Genomic DNA, 21,274 nt, shown 5'->3' on the forward strand with positions numbered 1-21,274 from the left:
CTCCAGACCTTCTCCTGTAGATGAATCTGAAGATCTAGATGAATCAATAGAAGACAGAGATCATGGTAATGTCAAAAAAGCCACAACTTCAAAAAGTGTGGGATCTACTGAATGACTCCACTCAAAATTTTGAAACCACTGCACAACTGCTTCATAAAGTCAACATGGCTTATGAAGAGTATGAAATTATATTGAAGTTCTGTCTAGATCAAATGTAACAGTTATGGAGAGATGACCACAGGACTGCTGGGTTAACGGCTATAATCCTTTGCTGTTAAGAGCTTGGAATGCAAATATGGACATACAATTTATTCTGAATCCGTACAGCTGTATCATGTACATTCTTTCATACATTTCAAAAGCTGAACATAGGATGAGCAATTACCTAAACCGAGTGATAAAAGACTCAAGCCATGATAACTTGTCTGATCGTGAGTACATGAAGCAAGTCAAAGAACAGAGAAGTCAGCGCTCAAGAGGCTGTTGCTCGCACATGCAGTCTGAAATTGAAATCATCATCACGCACTGTCATTTTCATACCTACCGATGACAATGCTGTGAAGATGAGTTTACCCATGAAATTGTTGCAGACCATGGACCCTGATTTGGAAAATGTGTGGATGACAGGATTACCAGACAATACAAGGCCAGACCAGACAGACCTGAATTTGAGAACATGTGCATGGCTGAATTTGCAAGTGAATACCGCATAGTTTATGCAGGACAAACAAGAGGTAAAAATGTTTTGCCACTTCAAAAAATATGGGTCACATACAGAAAAGAACAAGGGGAAAACCTGCTGTTTTCAGATTTGCTCGTTTTTCACAGCAGAAAAACCCAGAAAAGTTATATGGATCACTTCTAAAACTTTATTTACCATATCGCACAGATAACCGATTGATCCTAATGAAGTAAACGAGCAGGAAGAAATTCCTGAATACACATCATCAACCTCTCTAAGTAACACAGCTATGGCCACTTGAGCTAACCACTCAAAAGAAAGGGTACAGTTCGAAGACATTTCCCCATGAAGCTTGCTTTTGCATGTACTGTTCATAAAGTGCAGGGCACGACAACTGATTCTGCAGTTGTATGTCTGAAACGTATATTCGAACCAGGCATGGCATGCGTTGCACTCAGCAGAACAACATCACTCAGCGGACTGCACATTACTGACTTTGATGAAAATAAAATTTTCTGTGATCCTGAAATAAGTTCATCCTTGAAAAACATGCCAAAAGCTGACTTTCGTAATGTCCAGCCCATCCTACACATACCGCAAGACTCAAGTCTTAATTCATCTTTCAAAATCATTCATCATAACACAGAAGGACTGCAGTGTCATGGATGATTTAAAATGCCACCATGAGCTACTATTGCTGATGATTTGTTTCACTGAAACACATTTGTCTGGCTCAGCTGTTCCTGAGGATCTCCAGCTGGATGGTTACACTGTACAAACGAAACAGAAATGTATCTTACACAAACTATTCATATTTGGCAAACAGAAAAGGTGGTGGTGTCGCAATGTATGTAAAAAACAACTAAGTTCGTCCTCTGATGTATATACAGAATGTTACAGACTTGGAATGCTTGGTTTTAAAGGTAGAAGGTCCTGGACAAGCACTTATTGTAGTAATCTACAGACCACCAAATTACAACCTAACAGAGTTTTTAATCAATCTGAATGCCCTTTTGTCATCTCTGGAGATTTTTGATTTCAAGTCTATTATAGTATGTGGAGACTTGAATGAAGATCAGCTGTCACGTGGCAACAAACCTATTCTAAGTTTATTTAAAGAAAAAGGTTATACCCAACTTATTAACTCTGGGACAACAGAAAACAACACTCTTCTGGATCCTGTGTTCATAAGCGGTGCACACTCGCATGTCAGGGCAGGTGTACTACAAACATATTACAGCTATCATGATCCTGTGTATTGTATTTTAGCAACACTAGGGGGCCCCCGAGACAATTCTCTTTTGCGTCAGGGTTGCCAACCGTTCGGTATAATATGGAATCGTCCCGTATTTAAGGCATCAGAGAAGTATTCCGCATGAAAGATATACGGAACGCAGTTTATCACGTATTTGCAGGCATACGCCGTATGACCACTTAGACCAGGGTTCCTCAAATCTTACCCTGGAGGTTCAATCTGCTGCAGAGTTTAGCTCCAACCCTGATCAAACTCGCCTACCTGTGATTTTCTAATGATCTTGAAGACTCTGATTAGCATGCTCAGGTGTGTTTGATTAGGGTTAGAGCTAAACTCTGCAGGAATGGTCCAGATTTGAGGACCCCTGACCAAGACCATACAAATTAATTATTATTTTTACAAATCATTGTTTGAATTGCGCTCGTAGCCGCTCCATGAAGCCACGCGGGTCTTAAAAGCCTCTGCCACCAGTCGCTCCCGTTTCACAGCGACTGTGATTTCTCCAAATCAGTTTGAGCGAATGAAGAGATGTGTGATTATTGATCTTGAGCACAACAACATCCAACTGCAAAACACACAAACTACCTGGGGGAAGACGTCTTTCACTATTGTAAGTGAATGTTGTTTAATAGAGAAACAAAATTATAAATTTTTAACTTCTAGTGAATTAGCTCTGTTAAACTTGGACCTCATTATTGAAAAACAAATTCAAGAACCAAAAGCAGCCCACACTCTATATGTTCTCGTTCATTACAGTTTTTTCCATTTTCATGCATTCATACGCTACGTTGCAATAAATTTTTCGTTCACATTTTTAAGTGCCATTGTTTAAAATTTGCTTTATCGATTGACGTTTCATAGACGTTCAGTTGTGCTTTCAAATGTTATGCCATATTGTATTTATGTAATTTCACAGTATATCCACCTCCTAAATCATTACACCTATACAGTCACAATTCCACGCAGCACTGGCTATACCAGATAAAGTATGCAAGCCATCTCTGCAATCGCGCTGGATGAGACGCAGATTGAAATGTGAACTTATTTATTAACCAGCAGAGGGCTTCGTGCACTTTGTCTCTGAGGAGTCACAATTCTAGTGTTCACTGTCAGTACAAACCCCCTTCGGGTCACATAGAAAATGTGCTATGAGTCATGACTATGTCAGAAATGTTGAGATACCTGACCAGTTTAACGATCAGTTTTATAACAGAGCAAAAAAAAAAAAAAAATATATATATATATATATATATATATATATATATATATATTATTATTATTATTTTTTAAATTATCTAATTTAACATCCTCAGATGTGTCTTCTATAGGGCTACATATTGGGGTTTTTGTGTAGGAAGAATATGAGGGCTTCACAAAATAGCGTGCATGCAACAGATCTCAGAGGTTAGTTTGTTTACGTCTTTCTAAACAAACAATTCTAAAGCAAATATCCGCTCCATCACGCGCAATGGATTCGCCGCGAGTCTTTTCCAAGTTCACTTGGAAGGAAGCAAAGGGGCGGAGAGGGGATTGAGCGCAGCTGCATTCCTGACAGAGAGAGGGGTCGCGAGTCGCTTTATGATTATTACAGAAATCCGCTGTCACTCTCTCGTGCGCAGCTCTGCTCATGTGCGCAGCGCAAGTCTTCACGTGCTTGTTGAGGCAGTGCTGCTTCCTTCCATGTCTTGGACTCACTGAAACATCCGGAGTTTGCTCGTCTCTTTTGCTGGGAGTAGTCAATCTGTTTACCCAGGAGCAAGTTCCGCAGCGAACATGTACAAATATGTACAGTATGGATTTTAGGGGGACGAAACTCGGCAGGTAAATTATCCAAATACAACGTTTATAGCATTGTTTGCTTCGTATTATAAAAGTGGTTGACTTTTACACTTTTTTTTTTTTTTTTTTAAACAAAAAAGTTTTTTTTTCACAAAAACATAATCGAAAGGAGAATGAGGGTTGTTAATAAGAATACAACACTATTAAACCAAATAAAACAGCGCGAGCCGGAGGTACACAAGCATTAGTTCAAACATGTTTGAAAAAGCCATTGTGATTGTGAAAAATCTTGAGGTTCTGTCAACTTCTACTTTCATTTTATTTCTGCACTGCTTCAACTTGCTTTTGGTGAGGATTTCCTGCAGACACACATGCACAATGAATAGAAATGGATGGCAATATTTGTTTTAAACAACAAGTCTGACATTAAACATATTACTTGTGTTTGTGCTAAAACATTTCTTTAATTTTAGATAGTGTATAGGCTACATGTATTATAATGCCTATAGCTGTATATTTCAATGATGTAAACTGGTCATATACATTTATTCCCAAAAGAAAATGATTATTCACTTAACTCATATTGTCTTGGTGAAATTACTTAACTTCTTAGAATTAAACTCTCATCATTCCCATAAATTGTCATACAGCGTGGTTTCCCAAGAATAGTGTTTTAGATAACATGAACTTTATTAATATTAAAAACACATACTTTTTTTCTATAGGACATACATATATTGTAAATGTGTTGATAGTTTTGTGCAATGAAAAATTTAGTCAATGTCAGGTCACCTACCTGGCAAACATATGAGCAGGCTTTGTGTTTGCCTTTTGAGATCTTTGCCCCAGAGGATGTTGACTAGGTGGGATCACGTGCAAATGCTGTTTTTGTGAGCATTTTATAGAGCATCTCAATGCTTAATATATACATAAAACACTCAATGACTAACCATTTTATTTTATTTGTGCTCCCACAACTTAAACACTTGCTTTGCAGAATAAAACAGTTAAATTTGCAGGGAAATAACTCACATTAGGCCATCCAAGATGTAAGTGAGCTTGTTTCTTCATTTGGAGAAATTTACATTGACATTACATAATTTACTCACCAATGGATCCTCTGCAGTGAATGGGTGCCACAGCTGATAAAAAACACAACAATAATCCACAAGTAATCCACACGACTCCAGTCCACCACTTCACATCTTTGTGAAAATCTGCATGTTTGTAAAAAACAAATCCACAAAGAAGTTTTAACTTTATACTGTAGCTTGCTACTAAAATACTCCTCTGAAAAGGTGAAAAAAAAGTTTCATCTATATCAGGAGAGAAATATGCTCAGCTCAAGAACAGTTTACAAATGAAAACAGTCCAAAACTGTTCTAAACAAATATGTTGATGGATTTTGATGTGAGGACAACATGATGTAGACTTTTTCACTGGAGGAAGATTTCCAGAATCTTCCCAGAAAGGTCAGACACAGGGTGCCCCTCAGTCTCCTCTCATAAAGGATAGTACAATGAGCCGGACTATGTGTATTTTTGTCCCTATTGACTCTTTGGTTTGGATCCTCTTTGAGACTTGCATTGTGGCCATCTGAGTGCATATTTGGGTTTTGGACAGGATATTATGGCCTCTGTCATATGCAATTAGCACACTCACCAATAAATCACTCAGTTTGTGCTCTTCTGTACTCAGAAGAACTGGCCTTCATGAAGGTTTTACCAAAAGATGGCATAGCCTAATCAACTTTATCATGACTTCCATTTGATTACTTGCATGTAAATGTTGTAAACATCTATTTTTTAACATTGGTTTTCAGCTATTTGATATTGCGATATGAAAGGTCATTATGCAACAAAATGCACTTGCTGTGTGGTTTGGAAAAAGAAGAACCTGAGTTGGGCCTTAAAATGTTGGAATGCAATGTTTGAAGTCATGACCAGTATGTAGGGCCGCATTATGCATGAGTAGACATCTTAGCCGAATCATTTTTTGGCTGAAACCCAAGACCAGCACTGTGTATCATGTTGGCTCTGTGAAGTGTAAACATCCAAATCTCTGAATGTTTTCTCTAGCGAATGGCCACTGAGGAGTCTCACAGTCCCTTATCCTCACGAGTGTGGCATTATCATATTCTCACAGACACATCCGCACAGATGTGTTGGATCACAAAAGTCTGAGAATTTGAAATGCTGCTTATTAATTTCACACCCAGTTTTTTTCACATTTCTTTTTATTTTCAGTTATGAACCTTTCAAAAGTATTCTTTTTACATTTAGAAGTGTTGCTAAAACATTTCCCTATATCTTAAAGTGTCAAACTGACATTGATTTTCCCAGTTTAACCCCAGATGGCATCATATAAAAGCAATTCCTTTTATACAGGCCAAGCAGAGACACACCGTACACCACTGTAGCAATGCCACACCGCTGTAGCAATGCCAAACATTAATAACGAGCAGGGTGCCCTGTAGTGCTCAGAGTAAATATTTCCCTGAATATAGTAAAAAATATTGTGATATGACAAGTGACACAAAATATACCCAATAACTATGTTGCTTAAAGGCACATTCTGCATGAACTAGCAGCTCTGGTGCATTCGGGCATTATAATTGAATGTGTGACTGTGAATGCAGTTCCTATCACACCTGGATCACACTTCTTCTTCTTTTTTTTTTTTTTTTTTTAAGAATATGAATTGCTTAGTAAAGAAACACCTATATTTAAATATATAACACACACACACACACACACACACACACACACACACACATATATATATATATATATATATTTACATTAAAATATGAGGAAAAAATAAAAAATGTTATATGAAAGCATGTTTCATAACAAAAAGGACATGTCAGCCTGTATGTTTCAGTGGCAGAATTATCTTTGACAAGACTGCAAATGAAGACAATTAATCTGTTTACTGTTAGAAATATGCTATAATCAAGATATATAATGGAGAAGCAAAGTAAGATGGTTTCCAGAGCTCGCTTGTTTATTCTGGTTAGCAGTCTAGCCCACTTCCCTGTGTCCTCATGCACATTAATTAAATCACACAGATAAAGAGTGTTTGGGGGGGAATAAAAAAGAAAATCCCAAGCCTCAGGTTGGCATGCTATGACATCATCGCTCAATCCATCAGCGGCTCAATGTAAGTGGCATAAAAGACCTCATTCCGAACAGGATTAGCTTCGTCGTTAGGTAGTTACAGATGCTAGGCAACCGTGCAATACAAGAAAATTCTAAAAATGTGATCCGAATGCATATTAAATCCTTGAGGAGCCACAAAGAGGGTTACCTAATGCTCTTGAACCTGAACATTATGTGCTCTTGATTCTTAATGTGTTTCAGTCTGAATTAACCTCTGAAATGAAATGGACTTTAACCCGTAACACTGTCCCTATTGTTTCTGTGCCGTCAAATGAGATGTGTGAAAAATGAAGTTTGGGGTCAATAAGGTTTTTTAGTATTTTTGAAGGTAAATGATACCTCTGCTCACCAAAGACGCATTAAATTGGCGCGTTAAAGTGACAGCAAAGACATTTATAATGTTATAAAAGATTTCTATGTAAGATAAATGCTGTTCTTTTGAACTTTCTATTTATCAAAGAATCTTGAAAATATTTATCACTGTTTTCACAAAAAATACTACGCAGCACAACTGTTTTTAATGTTGATAATTATAAGAAATGTTTCTTGAGCAGCAAATCATCATATGAAGTGTTATGTGACACTGAAGACTGGAGTAATGATGCTGAAAATAAATTTAACTTTGCATCACAGGAATAAATTACATTTTAAAATATATTCAAATAGAAAAGTTATTTAATACTTATTACTGATTTTTCTGTATTTTTAAATAAATGCAGTGTGCATAAGAGACTTCTTTCAAAAACATTAAAAAATATTACCAACCCCAAGCTTTTGAATGCTAATGTACATGAGCATAGATTTTTTTTTTCTCCATACACTCTAAAATATGCTGGGCTAAATATAACCCAGCGCTGGGTAAAATATGGATGAACCCAGCGGTTGGGTTACTGCCCAGAACGTTGGGTTAAACATTTAACCCAGCTGTTGGTTCAAAACAACCCAGCATGTTTTCTGTCTGGATGTATAAATCCAGTCTATATAACTTTAAAAAGTTCATATCATTTTAATAGGATGACAGCCCATATACACTGCTTCAAATTAATGTATATTAAATGAAGGGAAAAATTTGACTGAGGCTCTACCTTCAGTCAAAATTCAAGCATTTCAAATTCACCAAAATATATATATTTTTTAGGTTTATGAACATCCGAGTCCCATCTAGCAAGAGATACCAGCCAACTGAGTATGAGCATGCAGCCAACTGTGCCACTCATGGAGTAAGTAGAAAAATCTACTTCTAATCTCACACTGAGCTCAGAGCAGGTCAAAACAATATGTTGGAGAAACCTCACTGAAAATAAAGTGCTTCATAACAGTGCATGAGATCACAAACTGGACGGGTTGATCAACATTTAGCAAACAGACCTCTAGTTTTGTGAAGGAGTGGGTGTTGTCAATAGGCGAGGCTTTGATGCCATTGTCCTGACACAGAAGGATCACCAAAATCACAAAAAGACTACAGAGATTGTGTGATGTAATACTGCTCAAGAAACAAAAATATTTCATGGATATTACAGGGACAAATCATTCAATAATACCATTAGGTCACAGTCATCAAGTTTTTTTCATACTGTCATTTGCTTGACTCAGTTCTCTTTTCACCCTTGCTTCTGATCTTGGTTTATGTTCATGTGTTTTTTCTGAGCATGTTGGATATGGCCTTGCTCTGTGATGTTGTTTGGATAACATCCTGCTCTCTAATCCCCGCCTCTCAGAGCCGCACATCTGGCATGGCCAGTTCACGAGCTTCAGCATGAGACATTGACCAAACACACCAAATCCTCTTTGCACCAGTGCAATGTCGTTTGGCTGTGGAGTAAATGCTCAAGAATATTGTGCATCTACTTTTCTGATATCTACAAATTAAAGTCTTGAAAATAGTTTTTTTATAATATTTTATTGTGTTCTTGATAATAATTGCTGGTTTTGGTTACTACCTTCTTTAAAAAAATAAAAATAGGCTTCTGCAGAAAATCAGTAGGGCTTGTGGGATATGTTAAGTCAAGTCAAGTCAAGTCACCTTTATTTATATAGAGCTTTTAACAATTTAAATTGTATCAAAGCAACTGCACAATATCAAAAAAGGAAAATAGTGTGTCAATAATGTAAAATTAAAAGATTCAAAAAAGATTTTCAGTTAAAGGCATTTCATTATTGAATTCAGTGATGTCATCATCTAGCTCAGATTAGTTAAAATAGTGTATTTGCAATCAGGTCAACGATATCGCTGGAAATGAAGTGTCACCAACTAAGCAAGCCAGAGGCGACAGCGGCAAGGAACCAAAACTCCATTGGTGACAGAATGGAGAAAAAAACCTTGGGAGAAACCAGGCTCAGTCGGGGGGCCAGTTCTCCTTTGGCCAAACAAACCAGCAGTTCAATTCCAACTGCAGCAAAGTCAGATTGTAAGGGCTCAACTGGTTCCAGTGGTCTTTCCCCGATGGCTGTCTAAATGGCGGGGTCCTCACTGGTGTCCTGGTCTCCGCTGACGTTCAGAGCTGTAGAGGTCGTCTCTGGGTGCTGATCCACCATCTGATCTGGATACGGACTGAATCTGGTGACTGCAGTGACCATCTGGGTTGGATACGGACCGGATCGGGTGGCTACGGTGACTGGGGATATGTCCCCGGGGCTCATCCAGGTGTCCGGCCTCCGCCGACGATCAGGGCCACATACATCATCTCCCGGCGCCGATTCACCATCTGATCCGGACAGAAACAGAATAGAAACAGACAAATATTAGCGTAGACGCCATTCTTCTTATGATGTAATGAGTACATCATGTGTTATGGGTAGTGTTCCCAGTTCCGGTTGATCTAATTAATGCAGCCTAACGATCCTTTAACGGATTTGAATAATAGAAGTGTATTAGTGTGTTATGTGTAAGCCAGGTTAAAGAAATGTGTCTTTAATCTAGATTTAAACTGACAGAGTGTGTCTGCTTCCCGAACAGTATTAGGTAGATTGTTCCAGAGTTTGGGTGCTAAATAGGAAAAGGATCTGCCGCCCGTAGTCGATTTTGATATTCTAGGTATTATCATATGGCCAGAGTTTTGAGAACTCGGCAGACGTGGAGGACTATAATGTGATAAGAGCTTGCTTAAGTACTGAGGAGCTAAGCCATTCAGGGCTTTATAAGTAATTAACAAGATTTTAAAATCTATACGATGTTTGATGGGGAGCCAATGCAGTGTTGACAGAACCGGGCTAATATGGTCGTACTTCCTGGTTCTAGTAAGGACTCTAGCTGCTGCATTTTGGACCAACTGTAATTTGTTGATCAAGTGTGCAGAACAACCACCCAATAAAGCATTACAATAGTCTAACCTTGACATTGAGAGCATAGGTCGCAATTTAGATATGTTTTTGAGATGGAAAAACGCAGTTTTACAGATGCTAGAAACATGCTTTCAAATGAAAAATTGCTATCAAACAACACACCTAGGTTCCTAACTGATGAAGAAGAATGGACAGAGCAGCCCTCAAGTGTTAGTGTTCTAGGTTATTACATGTGGGGTTTTTAGGTCTGATAATTAACACCTCTGTTTTATCAGAATTTAGCAGTAAGAAGTTACTCGTAATCCAGTTTTTTTATATCGATTATGCATTCCGTTAGTTTCTCAATTTGGTGTGTTTCACTGGGCCGCAAAGAAATATAGAGCTGAGTATCATCAGCATAACAGTGAAAGCTAACACCATGTCTCCTGATAATATCTCCCAAGGGTAACATGTAAAGCATGAAAAGTAACGGCCCTATTACTGAGCCTTGAGGTACTCCGTACTGCAATTGTGATCGATATGATACCTCTTCATTCAGTGCTACGAACTGATGGCGTTCAGATAAGTACGATTTGAACCATGCTAATGCACTTCCACTAATGCCAACAAAGTGTTCTAGTCTATTTAAAAGAATTTTGTGGTCGATAGTGTCGAACGCAGCGCTAAGATCCAGTAGAACTAATAAAGAGATACAACCACGATCAGATGATAGATGCAGGTCATTTGTAACTCTAATGAGAGCAGTCTCAGTACTATGATACGGTCTAAATCCTGACTGGAATTCCTTAGATCTTTGGGGTCAAGTTGTGTTTTTTAATGAGAGGCTTAATAACAGCCAATTTGAAGGTTTTGGGGACATATCCTAATGACAGTGATGAATTAATAATAGCCAAAAGATGATCTATGACTTCTGGAAGCAGCTCTTTTAGTAGTTTAGATGGAATAGGGTCTAACATGTTGTTGGTTTAGATGATTTAACAAATTTATACAATTCTTCCTCTCCTATAGTAGAGAATGAATGGAATTGTTCCTCAGGGGATCTATAGTGCATTATCTGATGCGATATTGTAGCTGACGGCTGCATGGTTACAATTTTATCTCGATCTTGGAAGTAAAGTAGTTCATAAAGTCATTACTGCTGTGCTTTTGGGAAATGCCAACACCTGTTGATGCTATATTTTTCGTAAATTTAGTGACTGTATTGAATAAATACCGGGGGTTGTGTTTGTTTTCTTCTAGAAGAGACAAAAAGTAATCAGATCTAGCAGTTTTTAATGCTTTTCTGTAGGATAGGGTATTTTCCCGCCAGGCTATACGAAATACCTCTAGTTTTGCTTTCTCCATTTTCCAGGCTGCTCTCTTTAAGGTGCGAGTGTGCTCATTATACCGTGGAGTCAGACTGTTTTCTTTGATCTTCCTTAAGCGTAAAGGAGCAACTGTAAGTTTTTCTGCGCTGTTGGATATGCTGAGGAATTGAGATAAATCAGGAAGATTACTTGCAGTTAAGAAGATTTGATCAGACACAAATAGTGACAGATGGAAGGTCAGTCAGGCTACAAATATTACAATTTTGTACAATACAGTTTGTTCTAAACGTGACAAACTTTATATGAAGGGCTTTAAAAAACTTACGATATAGAAGCCTATAGTTTAGTTTCAGTTTAATGCGGCTCGCGCTCGCCCGGTCAGATGCTCTGACAGAGACTCGCGGCATGAAATCAAAATGGAAAATTCTTATTTTTAATGGAATACTGTAGTGTTTATTATAAATAATTTATCCGTGCTCTTCATTATTATTATTTTTTTTTTAATTCATGCAATAAATAAAAAAATTCTTCATGCTAGGTGTTGGTGGTGAATCCAGTGGAAAGAAATTAGATCTGCCTCCATTTAGTTAGCAACGCCCTAACTTCCAATGATCCAATCAATTGTCGAAGTCCCGCCTCTCATTTCAGATGCCGTTTCACTCGGATAGGATTCACATTAGAGAAAAAAGACAATCGCTACTTCCGTTTCATGTCGACTTTAATGTGCATGAGCTTTTGCTTTGCGATTCTCGTTAAACTTCAGACTTCATTCAGAACGAGCGCCGCCAAACAGACAGAGCGCAATGAAATAGCTCAATAACTCTGATTAAAATATACATTCTGCTGAAATATTTGTAGTTAATAAACATTAAATGTGACATATGTATAATTTTAAACCTACAAGTAAGTGTATTTGTATGATAGCACTAACTGTAAAGTGACTGTAATGGGGTAATTAAAACAGCCTTTTTTACTCAGTCTGTGTTTTTTTTTTTTTTATATTTTCATTTATTTTTATAGTTTAGTAAATTTAACTTCAGCTTTAAAAGCTTTATTTTTGTTTTTAGATTGCAATGTTACAATGCAATGTAATGTGATTTTTTTTTTAACATAATATATGCCAATGGTTGCATTCACTTTATTTGTTTAATCCAAATACAAAAGCGTATAAATACAGAGATATATACCATATACCGCAAATAAGAAGCAGGTGGACTTGTTTTTGATTTGAACCCAACCGTCTTCTGGTGTCATTGTTGACTCAAACACTCTCACACACACACACACACACACACACACTCTCACACACACACGTTGGTTTTTGTGGTTTATGGGGACTCTCCATAGGCGTAATGGTTTTACGCAGCGGCGTAATTTTGCTTTGAAAAGTGGTGGGGACACCGCACAACTCGTTTAGCTATTTGTTTATTTAATAACCGAATTTACTTGGGGACTGAGTTCAGAGTTGGAAATGCACTTAATTTTCACTTTGTTGTACACATGCATCACATTCACAAATATGTCTATAAACGTCCGAATAAGCAAAACGTAACATTCACGTGAATGTTACGTTTCGCTTATCACAACACATCCAGGGTAGCTAATATCAATCAAAATACGCAAGATAAATATGGTGAACTTACCATTTCATGGTCAGCTCAGCTGCAGCATATTCATTAATTGCACAATTGTGTGTGTGTGTGTGTGTGTGTGTGTGTGTGTGTATTACGATTCATTCTACTTTGAATTACTTGCATATTTTCTAATCAACATTACGTCAAGAGTCAAGACAAGCCCACAAAATGTTTCCTCATCCAATCAAATAATTTAACCAATCCTGAACTACGCAAAACCTTGTGTAAAACATGAATGAGAGTTAATTTGTGTTTAAAATGGTTAAACTACCTTTATTAATTAAATAATTATATAAATGAAATTGTTTTAACGAATCTTTTTTTATGACGTTTTTATAAAAGCTCAATTTTTTCCTCCCCCACCCCACATGTAAAGGCTAGTTAACGGTAAATGTTGCTACCTATAGCATAAATGTTAAAACATCAACAAAATGTCCAAAAGAAAGTGTGGAAGTGATATAAGAAGCTTTTTAGTGAAGCAGCCACGCACAGTAAGTTACTTTGCTTAACACGAAAACATATTATATTTAACTTACGTGAATATAGACATACTGTCGCTAATCATGTTTTCTGGCGGCCACTGGAGCGCGCTGTGATTTAATACAAAACTGAATTAAAGGACTATGAACTAAAGACTTGTATACTTTTTGTTTTAATTGTGAAAATCCCAGTCATAACATAGAATCTTCTCAAAACTCTCAAATAAAATATTTAAACCTTGAAACAGTATCCAAACAATACGAACATCGTAAAAAGAAAGGTACAGGATCTGCAGACTAATTATAGGGAAAGGAAACTACATATCCCATGACGCATATCGCGTATCTCGCGATAGTTTCACAACGAGACTTAATATTCATCTTTGAGGACGTTGAAAAGCTTCTGATCGGTGGAAAAATGTGTTAAATGAATGAATTAGATTATGAAGAGTGTCGATTTGTAGATGGTGCTTTTCCTTTAATATATACCTTACGCAATCTATTTTTCAGTTACTTTTTAAAAGTGGTGGGGACAATATCGAGCCTGGTAAAAAGTGGTGGGGACATGTCCCACCCGTCCCACCCGTAAATTACGCCTATGGTTTTACGGTGTGTGCTATTGCCCTACACCAACCCTACACCTAAACTTAGCCCTCACAGGAGACTTTGTGCATTTTTAGATTTTCAAAAAAACACCATTTAGTATGCTTTTTAAGCCTTTTGAATTACGGGGACATAGGCAGTGTCCTCATAAACCACCTTCATATTGTAATACCTCTGTCATACCCATGTCATTATACAAATTTGTGTCCCTGTAAACACACACACACAGTAATTAATAACTTGAGAAGATACAAAAAGATACACTCTAAAAAACGCTGGGTTGTTTTTTCAACCCAAACGCTGGGTTGAGGCCGCTGGGTAGGACGTTGGGTTGTTTTAACCCAGTTTTGGGTTGAAAATTGGTCTTGATCATAACCCAGCGGCGCTGGGTTGGGAACGCGGACGTGAAAGAGAGCACGCACGTCACGTTAACGTCGGACGACACCAGCGCGAGAAGCCGCCATTTTCTCCGCCTGAAAGAAGCGAGAAGCGAGTGAAAGACGTTATGGTAAGTAAAGATTAAAACTGTAAAGTCATAATTCATAGTTTGTGTCCGGGAGTATTTTGAGGTTTCATGGAAGGCGGAAATAGTCCGAAAAGAGCTTATATTGAAAAGTACGCGGACGCGGTTTTCGCCTCAGAAACGGTCTTAACGGCCTTTTTTTTTACTGAACGGAAGAGATACTTTTAATTTAACGTCCGTGATGTCATATTTACATACGATTTTACATTATCTGCACCTTTTGAGGTGTTAATAGACTGTTATTAACACATTTACATGTTAATTCGTTATCTTATTTTTCGCGGTTAAACTGAATGTAGTTTCCTAAAGGAAACGCCGTTATGTAATAAAGACTATCTTAATTATTTTGAGGCTGATGAAGTGATAATTGTTATAAGTAATGTTTTTCATGTAATATTTCAGACTTGTTGAGCTTGTGTCTTAATGCCCGCTCCAGGAGTTAAGGACACCGAGGCCTGCTGGTGTGAGGACGCGATATTCTCAACTTCTTCAGAAGAGAGGGGAAGATAAGGCAAGTAAACTTCATAATCCTATGTTATCAACATTTTTCTTGTTTGTTTTTTTAAACTAAGTAAAATAATGTTTGTTTGTTTTTTTGTAGATGTTGAAAGCCAGAGGCATCATTCTTTTGAGATTGATGCAAGTTATTTTTTAGAAAATAAATGTTTTTGTTGTCTCCTGCCTGTTTATTTCACATTTGGATGCAACAACAGTGTGTTGGATGCAACAACATCACCAACTTTGGAGATGTCTGATTTGGAGAGTCATCATTCTTGGTCTTCCTTTCTTAAAGGAATAGTTCACACAAAAAAATAATTTACTTGCCCTCATGTCATTCCAAACCTATAAGACTTTTGTCTGTCTTCGCAACACAAATGAATATATTTTTAATTTTCTCATAATTTTTTGTTAATCCATTGAGAGTCTAGATAATCTGTATTTTCAAGATTCATAAATAGTTATTGTTGAAATAATCCATTCCAATATTTATATATAAATAAACCTTAAATTATATGATAGCGAATGTCTGTTCAGAAGAAAATATTGGTCTCCCAGACTTGCAATGGAGGACAAAATTTAAGAGAATATTAAATATATTTATTTGTGTTCCAAAACTTAGCAGAGTTTGTATGGGTCTGGAACAACATGGGGGAGAGGAAATTATGACCATTTTCATTTTTTGGTGAACTAACCCTTTAAATAGCAGCCCTCCACGTACATGGAAGATTGTGAGGTATGTGAATGTCATGTCTGTTTTAATGTTTCAGTAAAGAAGTAGCTTTCTGAAAGCAATATATTTATTTAAACAATATTACATGCCCTCACACTAGTGCTGCCACTATAGCATTCTAGAGCGCTGCGGGAGACAGACATTAAACAGCCACACAAAGCAGATGAAATGATAAAACAGACTATTTACCTGTCCTTACTGATGTGGATGCACTTCTATCTGAAAATGGATAGTTTAATTAAGTGTTTTATTTTTTCAAATGTTTTTCTCTTTTTAGGCCACTGTTGGAGAACTGGCGGTGACTGGGATGAATGCTGGTCAGAGAGGAGAATGACATTTCCCCCAAACTGATGCAACAGTGGTATTAAAGGAGGACGCTGCCCTGGATGTTGTAAAAGATGTCACATGCTGTGCTGATGGGGCTTCTTCATGACTACATCAATTATGCTAAAGAGATCATGAAAATTGACAGTGATGCATGATCTGTATTCATGGACTATGAAACAAACTGTAAGTGTATAATTTGTAAAAACAAAATGTTAAATGTGTTGTTTAGTAGAAGTGGAGTTTACACGCTGTCATTCATACACATGCTCACATTCTTTCACACACACATGCATCTGTTGAATGTTATAATATCAGTGTTAATGTTGTGGTTTATTTGTGTAATGTTGTACCAGAATAGTTTGTAAAGGACTTAACTATTAACTAATTGTACAATTATTGTATAATAGTGTTTTTGTATATTTTTATGTAATATATAAAATTTACCAAAAAAGTCCAATTTGATCAGAAGTTATATTCAATAAATGTTAAATGCTTAATTTATAATCTCTGTAGCTGTTAATGCCATACTTTTCTGCATTTCTTCTTGCATGCATGTTACTTTTTGACTTTTCTCTTGTTTTTAATAAATATTTACCTTTTGAAAGTCATTCTTTGTGTGATTTTAAAATGAACAAAATTTGTAGGTTTAATTTGGGATCATTTTAGCCTAGCAATGTAGTAATTTTAAGCCATAAAAAAGCAACCCAGCATGCTGGGTTAAACATAATAACCCAACTTGCTGGGTTAAAATAACCCAGCGCTGGGTTGCCAAATAACCCAAATTGGGTTGTTTTTAACCCAGCAGTTTTTAGAGTGTACATATTGATATTGTCTTCTGTTCAGTTCTGGATCATTCCCAGTATCCTGGGCAGCTCAGTGTTGTACTTCCTCTCTGATGACCAGTGGGAGACCATCTCTGCATGGATGTATGGGACAGGTCTGTCTGGGCTGTTCATCATGTCCACCATGTTCCATACGGTGTCCTGGAAGAAAAGTCATCTCAGGTGAGAATTAAAAAAAAAGTTTAGTTTTCTTTAAATAAAGTTCTATTCTTATTTTAAAACAAAAAGGAAAGATCCTCAGCAGCGCCTAAGATATTCACCTTACCATACATTCATATACATTTTAACCTAAAAAAAAAAAAAGCATGCTTTCTGTCGACTAAAGAGGTTTCTGTTTAAAAAGAGCATATTATGTAGTATGTTTAACACGTTTCTGCCTTAGGGGATTCAAGAATGACTAAGCACACACTCATTATGAAGTGCTTTAAGATGTGAAACAAACAGATTTCCTCACTTAATTGGGTATGTTTCCTGTCTTCCATAATATTTAAAAATAATTTAGCTGCAAAAAGAATATTGCATTTATGCAATTGCTTTGCATTTCTTCTCATCTTAAAACCAATGCATGACAACAGACGCCATCTGAAATTAAATAGTTTCACCCAACATGTTGACTGTCAAGCCCTGAATTTACAGAAAACAGAGTAGTTTTATTTCATCTGCAGGCATAGAGATGTCTGATTATTTAATGTCATAGCTTTTGATGACTCTTCCCAGATAAAGAGCGGTTTCATGCTACATTAGCAGCACCATTGCAGATTTACTGGAATATTGTATAAACGTCTCATATGTCTATGGCGCAATATAATGTAAAATGTTGTTTTAGGCTTTAGTATTTGCATATTCTGTGAAAGGAGGAAGTGTCAGCTGCAAATGCAGATTTAGTGGAAACATTATAAATGAACTTTAGATCTTCATCAGAGCAGGACATCTAAGCAGTTACACATGAATTCATATTTACAGATGGTATCACATGGGCCTGTCAGTTCATGTTCACAGATGTCAGTTTCATCAGTCTATGATTCAGTCATGACCCTGCCCATTCCAAATCACGCATATGGGAACAGAACAAAAAGAGTTTCATTAAGCAAAAACACCTCAAATCTGTAAAAAAGGGCTGCAACATGCTTGTCACCTGAATATATTTTACCTTATTCATTTATAAGATCAAATCAGCATATTAGAATGATTTCTGAAGGATCATCTCAGGAATAACATCACTGGAATAAATTACATTTTAATGATATTAAAAAAATAAGTTATTTTAAACTAAAGTATACTCCGTATTACCGTTTATACTGTATTTTTGATTAAATAAATTCTGCCCGATTCTTTCAAAAACAAAGCTCAAACTTGTAAACAGTAGTGTAGCTCAAAAAGATACCAGTGCAAAGATTTGAGCACAAACAGTAGAAAATAAGAAAAAGAGACTGATTTTTATTTTGAAACATTCTCTTGCTGTAACAGGAAGGTGGAGCAGCGATTCCACATGTGCGACAGGATGGTGATATATTTCTTTATAGCTGCATCTTATGCACCCTGGTGAGCATGTGATGTGTGTGTCCTCTACTAACATCACCATCAGCGTTTTACAGCTTCACAGGGCTGAGTGTGTTACTGACACAGGTGTCTTTGTGTTTGTGTTGTGTGCAGGCTGAACCTGAGGGAACTAGGACCCTGGGCTGTGCACATGCGCTGGTTGGTGTGGATCATGGCTTGTGCTGGCTCTGCCTATGTCTTCTTCTTTCATGAGAAGTAGGTGCCCACTTTGTTGAGTATGTAGAGGATAATTATCACTCTCAGATGCTGATGTGGTTCTTAATGTCCAAAATTGTGTAAAAATATTTGTGTTTGTTCTTTTGCCACGCAATTGCATTATGAATGCTTCAAATAATGCAAGTGAATATTACCAAGCAGCATCAGAATATGTTTAAAACGGCTGTGTTATGTTTCAGGAACAAGATACTAGACTTACTGTGCTACACTGCCATGGGAGCTGTTCCTGCAGTTGTTCTTCTGTCAATGGTATGTGTGACTGACACCTATACATGTGTTCATAAATACAGTAATGAAGGCTTTTGAGATGGCTTAAGCAGCTTATTTATATTTTACAACATTTCCGTTAGTGCTGTCAACATGAAGTATACTTTGCAATTAAAGTAGGTCTTTATTTCATTAATGTCTTTGTGAGACCAAGTCATTGAGTAATCGAGTCGTTCCATCTATCAGGTGCCTTTCCCAATGAATTTTAGGGAGATTTAAAACATCCTATCATACAAATGATGTGCTAAAACATTAATGAATTACATGACGGTGTCATCTTATGCTAAATTAATGCATTTTAATAAATAGGTTGGGATATATTTATGCTGTCAGAAAAGAAACAGTTGACATTGTTATTTTTGAACAAGTCTTGTGCTTCTACAGCGTGCTTCTTAGACAATTTAACACTTTTTAGTTACGAAATCATGGTAACAGTGTTGACATTTTGAATATCATCCCCTACTGACAAACATAAAACATGATGAAGTGATAAAAAGATGAGACATTTGCTAGACCATGAAGAGTTTACTACTTGAAAGCATAATTAAATAATTTTTACAGTTTTGTGGTTAATGGAATAGTTACTTTAAAATGGAAAAATGGTTATTATATACATGTATTGGAATATATAACAGTAGGAATAATGGGGGATATTAAAATGTCAACCCCGTTACCATGGTTATATATACAATATTAAACAAATGTAGAAGCACAAGGCTTGTGACAAATAATGTACCGTCAACCCTGATATATACCCGTTTATGTTTATATATATATATATATATGACAGGTATATAACAGGGTTGACGGTACATTATTTGTAAAAATATATTTATATATTTTATTTACAAGCAAATATATACTATCGATCTATATCATAAACTTGGATCAGAATATGTGCATTTTATTAAAATGAAATGAAGTTGGTAATGGATGGAGACATCCCCATGATTAAAGGAAAAAAATTAATGTAACTGGATTTTAATCTTTAAAAGAATGTCTGTATTAGCATAGCAAAAGTTGGCATTAGCCATTCATTGTTCAAGTTATTTTTTACACATGCATACAAGAGAAACAAATGGCACGCTGTGTATTTCATCTGTGGGAGAGCGGCCTGTTTAAACTGAACGTATTATTTCAGCCTAACAGAGAGGGCATATTAGAGCTGTCAGTGGGTGGAGTCTTCTACTGCCTGGGAATTGTCTTCTTCAAGAGTGATGGCCTCATCCCATTCGCTCATGCCATCTGGCACGTGTTTGTGGCAGTGGGGGCAGGCATACACTATTACGCCATCTGGAGGTACTTGTATGCAACGGGGACCAGCCAAATCAAAATATCCAGGTGACAGATGAAGAAGATCTCAAGTTTGTTCACACATACAGGGTTTGTTGAGCTATAAAAGACAATGTATTTGATCACGAGCTGCCTTTGCATCCCTCTATATTAATCATAGATGGGCATGTTTTAGTACTGTTGGTCTAAAATGTATTTTTATATATAAGGATTTCTGTCCTGATAACTCAGCACCTTCTGGCCAGTCTATTTTTGCAGATGTAGTCTTAACCTGTTTACATAATGTACTGTTTCAACTGTCAGTGTTTACAGGCAAAATGTATATAATACAGAAGCCTTAATAACATTCCACATCTTTTAACTGAGATATTTACTGGCTTGATATGAACTCACTTATGAAAGCAATTTATTGGCATTGAGCAGAATAATTATTTCCAGGTACAGTATTTCTACTACTGTGATCTCGTAGTAATGTATATGTATAAAAATGTTAGAAATGACTTTTTAATTGTTGCACAATGGATCATGAGGGATCATTTCTATGGCATTGTGATACTGTTTGTGTAAAGCTAGAGGGGATGAGATGATTTACACTACCGGTCAAACATTCGGAATATTTACTTTGTTTTCAAAAGAAGTCTCTTATGCAGTAAAAATTATATTATCGTGAAGTATTATTACAGTTTTATTCCTGTGATGGCACATTTAAATTTTCAGCATCATTACTTCATATGATCCTTCAGAAATCATTCTAATATGCTGATTTGCTGCTCAATTAAAATTGGTGCTTTAATAATATTGGTTATTATTATCAATGCAATTTATTTTCTTTC

General features: G+C 36.6%; 1 protein-coding gene and 1 long non-coding RNA gene across 4 annotated transcripts; both read left to right on the forward strand.

Moving 5' to 3' along the window:
- Positions 1 to 3,491: 3,491 nt before the first annotated feature.
- LOC306868721 (monocyte to macrophage differentiation factor 2-like) lies at positions 3,492 to 21,110 on the forward strand. The gene is made up of 7 exons (XM_079415021.1): positions 3,492 to 3,758; positions 8,016 to 8,097; positions 17,107 to 17,267; positions 18,573 to 18,647; positions 18,759 to 18,860; positions 19,061 to 19,130; positions 20,290 to 21,110. The coding sequence occupies exons 1-7, from the start codon at positions 3,565 to 3,567 to the stop codon at positions 20,491 to 20,493; spliced, it is 888 nt and encodes a 295-aa protein (XP_079271147.1). The 5' UTR covers positions 3,492 to 3,564; the 3' UTR covers positions 20,494 to 21,110.
- On the forward strand, positions 14,623 to 16,870 carry LOC306868722. Of its 3 annotated transcripts, none has more exons than XR_013784122.1 (4): positions 14,623 to 14,690; positions 15,108 to 15,216; positions 15,307 to 15,939; positions 16,214 to 16,870. It is a non-coding gene; the product is annotated as an uncharacterized lncRNA (long non-coding RNA). The 3 variants fall into 3 exon arrangements; XR_013784123.1 differs by having other exon boundaries at positions 14,626 to 14,690; positions 15,419 to 15,939; XR_013784124.1 differs by having other exon boundaries at positions 14,650 to 14,690; positions 15,142 to 15,216.
- Positions 21,111 to 21,274: the final 164 nt, after the last annotated feature.

Source organism: Barbus barbus (assembly GCF_936440315.1).
Source record: "Barbus barbus genome assembly, chromosome: 4".
Taxonomy (NCBI): Eukaryota; Metazoa; Chordata; class Actinopteri; order Cypriniformes; family Cyprinidae; genus Barbus; species Barbus barbus.

Bases quoted from the DNA above. Each gene is read 5' to 3' on its own strand.
- LOC306868721 (XM_079415021.1), top strand. From the start codon at position 3,565: ATGTGCGCAGCGCAAGTCTTCACGTGCTTGTTGAGGCAGTGCTGCTTC. The intron at 8,098-17,106 runs GTAAGTAGAAAA...TCTTCTGTTCAG, and splicing joins CCAACTGTGCCACTCATGGA to TTCTGGATCATTCCCAGTAT. The intron at 18,648-18,758 runs GTGAGCATGTGA...TGTTGTGTGCAG, and splicing joins GCTGCATCTTATGCACCCTG to GCTGAACCTGAGGGAACTAG.